Source organism: Cherax quadricarinatus, chromosome 13 (assembly GCF_038502225.1).
Source record: "Cherax quadricarinatus isolate ZL_2023a chromosome 13, ASM3850222v1, whole genome shotgun sequence".
NCBI classification, from domain to species: Eukaryota; Metazoa; Arthropoda; class Malacostraca; order Decapoda; family Parastacidae; genus Cherax; species Cherax quadricarinatus.
Window position 1 is genome coordinate 45,001 of NC_091304.1, and position 5,000 is coordinate 50,000.

General features: G+C 49.1%; 1 protein-coding gene across 1 annotated transcript in view; it reads left to right on the forward strand.

Moving 5' to 3' along the window:
- LOC128688586 (uncharacterized) overlaps nt 1-5,000 on the forward strand; it is a 140,267-nt gene that overhangs the window by 2,734 nt on the left and 132,533 nt on the right. The window contains exon 2 of the mRNA XM_070084758.1: nt 449-557. Coding sequence (XP_069940859.1) covers nt 449-557 — 109 coding nt within the window. The remainder of the gene's footprint in view (nt 1-448; nt 558-5,000) is intronic.

Sequence of the window (5,000 nt, forward strand, 5' to 3'; positions counted from 1 at the left end):
TCCTGGTCAATCCCTGTGAGAGCCCTTCCTTTCTTTCTCAACCTGATTACCTGATCCTTGACTGCTGTTTTCCTCCTGATGTGGCTGTATACCAACTTTGAGTTAGATTTGGCTTTTGATGCTCTGTCATTCTCATATTGACACTGGGGTTCTTTCCTTATCCATACAAATTCATTTATGGCTCTTCGACTCAACTCCCAGTTTTCCTGGGCCCTTTGCCTTCTGTACTTTTTCCATGCTCTTGCACACTTGGCTTTGGCCTCTCCATATCTCTTAGTAAACCTTGGTAAACTGTATCAACATACGTGGCCTCAGACCGTGCAGCATCTTACTAGAAGATATCAGAAACACTGCTGGGACAAGTGTATAAGTCTTCATGAGGAAACTGGCCAAGTACCTTCACTAGGTGCCAGATCAACCAGGCGGTGATGGATATGTGAGTCAGCAGGTCACCAGCAGCAACAACCAAATTGCCAGGCAAGCAAGAGACAAGCCTGGCCCATGTCCGGGCTCCAGGAGTAGAAAAACTCTTGGAAGTCATCAAAGGTACATCAAAGGTACGTAATTTAACTGAACTCTGTGTTCCGTACCTTTGGGAAGGAAGAGAGGGATGGGGGGAGTGACCTGTGGAGTGATGGACCAGTGACCTGGCAGTGTAGTTAACAGTGACCTGTGGAATGATGGACCAGTGACCTGGCAGTGTAGTTAACAGTGACCTGTGGAATGGTGGACCTGTGACCTGGCAGTGTAGTTAACAGTGACCTGTGGAATGGTGGACCTGTGACCTGGCAGTGTAGTTAACAGTGACCTGTGGAATGGTGGACCTGTGACCTGGCAGTGTAGTTAACAGTGACCTGTGGAATGATGGACCAGTGACCTGGCAGTGTAGTTAACAGTGACCTGTGGAATGGTGGACCTGTGACCTGGCAGTGTAGTTAACAGTGACCTGTGGAATGATGGACCTGCATGACTGGCAGTGTAGTTAACAGTGACCTGTGGAATGGTGGACCTGTGACCTGGCAGTGTAGTTAACAGTGACCTGTGGAATGATGGACCAGTGACCTGGCAGTGTAGTTAACAGTGGCCTCTTGAGGGATGGACCAGTGACCTGGCAGTGTAGTTAACAGTAACCTGGCAGTGTAGTTAAGTGACCTCAGGAGTGATGGACGAGTGACCTGGCAGTGTAGTTAACAGTAACTTCAGGAGTGATGGACCAGTGACCTGGGAGTGTAGTTAACAGTGACCTCTGGAGTGATGGATCAGTGACCTGGCAGTGTAGTTAACAGTGACCTGGCAGTGTAGTTAACATTGACCTCTGGAGTGATGGATCAGTGACCTGGCAGTGTAGTTAACAGTGACCTCAGGAGTGATGGACCAGTGACCTGGCAGTGTAGTTAACAGTGACCTGTGGAATGGTGGACCTGTGACCTGGCAGTGTAGTTAACAGTGACCTGTGGAATGATGGACCAGTGACCTGGCAGTGTAGTTAACAGTGGCCTCTTGAGGGATGGACCAGTGACCTGGCAGTGTAGTTAACAGTAACCTGGCAGTGTAGTTAAGTGACCTCAGGAGTGATGGACAGGTGACCTGGCAGTGTAGTTAACAGTAACTTCCAGGAGTGATGGACCAGTGACCTCAAGTGTAGTTGGCAGTGACCTCGGGTGATGGATCAGTGACCTGGCAGTTTAGTTAACAGTGACCTGGCAGTGTAGTTAACATTGACTTCTGGAGTGATGGATCAGTGACCTGGCAGTGTAGTTAACAGTGACCTCAGGAGTGATGGACCAGTGACCTGGCAGGGTAGTTAACAGTGACCTCTGGAGTGATGGAGCAGTGACCTGGCAGTGTAGTTAACAGTCACCTCTGGGGTGATGGAGCAGTAACCTGGCAGTGTAATTAACAGTGATCTCAGGAGTGATGGACCAGTGGCCTGGCAGTGTAATTAACAGTGACCTCAGGAGTGATGGACCAGTGACCTGGCAGTGTAGTTGCGTGACCTGGGTGATGGACCAGTGACCTGGCGGTGTAGTTAACAGTGATCTCGGGTGATGGAACAGTGATCTGGCAGGTGTGATTAACAGTGACCTCTGGGTGATGGACCAGTGACCTGGCAGGGTAGTTAACAGTGACCTCTGGAGTGATGGACCAGTGACCTGGCAGTGTAGTTAACAGTGACCTCAGGAGTGATGGGCCAGTGACCTGGCAGTGTAGTTAACAGTGACCTCAGGAGTGATGGACCAGTGACCTGGCAGTGTAGTTAACAGTGACCTCTGGAGTGATGGACCAGTGACCTGGCAGTGTAGTTAACAGTGACCTCTGGAGTGATGGACCAGTGACCTGGCAGTGTAGTTAACAGTGACCTCAGGAGTGAGGGACCAGTGATCTGGCAGTGGAGTTAACAGTGACCTCTGGAGTGATGGATCAGTGATCTGGCAGTGTAGTTAACAGTGACCTGGCAGGGTAGTTAACAGTGACCTGGCAGTGTAGTTAACAGTGACCTGGCAGCGTAGTTAACAGTGACCTGGCAGTGTAGTTAACAGTGACCTCTGGAGTGATGGATCAGTGACCTGACAGTGTAGTTAAAAGTGACCTCAGAAGTGATGGACCAGTGGCCTGGCAGTGTAGTTAACAGTGTCATGGCAGTGTAGTTAACAGTGACCTCTGGAGTGATGGACAAGTGACCTGGCAGTGTAGTTTACAGTAATCTGGCAGTGTAGTTAACAGTGACCTCAGGAGTGATGGACTAGTGACCTGGCAGTGTAGTTAACAGTGACCTCAGGAGTGATGGACCAGTGACCTGGCAGTGTAGCTAACAATGACCTGGCAGTGTAGTTAACAGTGACCTCAGGAGTGATGGACCAGTGACATGGCAGTGTAGTTAACAGTGACCTCAGGAGTGATGGACCAGTGACTTGGCAGTGTAGTTAACAGTGACCTGGCAGTGTAGTTAACAGTGACCTCTGGAGTGATGGACCAGTGACCTGGCAGTGTAGTTAACAGTGACCTGGCAGTGTAGTTAACAGTGTCATGGCAGTGACACTGTTAACTACACTGAGATTTTAGTCTACCCTTCCCTCCCCCCCGTCTGTGAGGGAGGGAGGAGGGAAGGGAGTGAGGGAGCCTCCCTCACGATCTCACTGGCCCATACGGGTTTGATATTTCTTTCTCCCTCCTGCATTCCCCTCCCTCTCTCTCTCCCTCCCCTCCCCCTCCCCTCTCCCTGCCCCTCCCCTCCCCTCTCCCTGCCCCTCCCCCAGCCCTCTCCCTGCCCCTCCCCCTGCCCCTCCCCCGCCGTCGTTTATATCCTGTATTTTTCTCCCATTTTTTTAAATTTCTAAATTGTTTCTGTTGTTTTTTCTTACGCAAGTTTTGTCTCAACTTCCGTGTGTGTGTGTGTGTGTGTGTGTGTGTGTATGTGTGTGTGTGTGTATGTGTGTGTGTGTATGTGTGTGTGTGTATGTGTGTGTGTGTATGTGTGTGTGTATGTGTGTATGTGTGTATGTGTGTATGTGTGTGTGCATGTGTGTATGTGTGTATGTGTGTATGTGTGTGTGTATGTGTGTATATGTGTGTGTGTGTGTATGTGTGTGTGCCTGACAACTCTATGACTGAAGAAATACTTCCTAATATCTCCCTGTGACTCGTCTGAGTCTTCAGCTTCCAATTGTGACCTCTTGTTTCTGTGTCCCCTCCCTGGAACATCCGGTCTTTGTCCTCCTTGTCTATTCCGCGCAGTATTTTATATGTCGTTATCATGTCTCCCTTGACCTTCCTGTCCTCCAGTGTCGTCAGGCCGATTTCCCTTAACCTTTCTTCATAGGACATTCCCCTTAGCTCTGGAACTAACCTTGTCGCAAACCTTTGCACTTTCTCTAGTTTCTTGACGTGCTTGATCAAGTGCGGGTTCCAAACTGGTGCTGCATACTCCAGTATGGGCCTGACGTACACGGTGTACAGTGTCTTGAACAATTCCTTACTAAGGTAGCGGATATTCTCAGGTTTGCCAGGCGCCCATATGCTGCAGCAGTTATCTGGTTGATGTGTGCTTCCGGAGACGTGTTCGGTGTTATACTCACCTCCTTGAGCGAGGTTTGTAGTCGTTGGCCACCTAGCCTATGCTCTGTCTGCGGCCTTCTTTGCCCTTCTCCAATCTTCACGACTTTGCATTTGGCAGGGTTAAATTCTAGAAGCCAGTTGCTGGACCACGTGTCCAGGTCTCTTTGAAGTCCTGCCTGATCCTCATCTGATTTAATTCTTCTCATTAACTTCACATCATCTGCGAACAGGGACACTTCTGAGTCTATCCCTCCCATTATGATATTCACATATACTAAAAATAGCACTGGTCCTAGGACCCAACCCCTTTGGGACCCCACTCGTCACAGGTGCCCACTGTGATACCTCATCACATACCATGACTCGTTCTTGCCTCCCTGTCAGGTATTTTCTGATCCATTGCAGTGCCCTGAGTATGCATGACTTTGCATACTCTTGTGAGGAACTGTGTCAAAGGCCTTCTTGCATTCCAAGAAAATGCAATCAACCCACCCCTGTTTCTCGTGTCTTACTTCTGTTACTTTATCATAAAACTCCAGAAGGTTTGTGACACAGGATTTGCCTTTCATGAATCCATGCTGGTTGTCGTTTATACTCTTGTTCCGTTCCAGGTGCTCCACCACTCTCCTCCTGATAATCTTCTCCATGACTTTGCATATTATACACGTCAGTGACACTGGTCTATAGTTTAGTGCCTATTTTCTGTCTCTTTTTTAAAAATGGGAACTACATTTGCCGTCTTCCATACCTCAGGTAGTTGCCCAGTTTCAAGGGCTGTGGTGAAGATTGTGGTTAGTTGCACACACAGCGTTTCTGCGTCCTCTCTAAGGACCCACGGGGAGATGTTGTCCAGTCCCATTTCCTTTGAGGTATCAAGGTCACTTAGCTTCTTCACCTCCTCACCTGTGTGTATGTCATCCAACACTTGTTGGTGTACCCCTCTG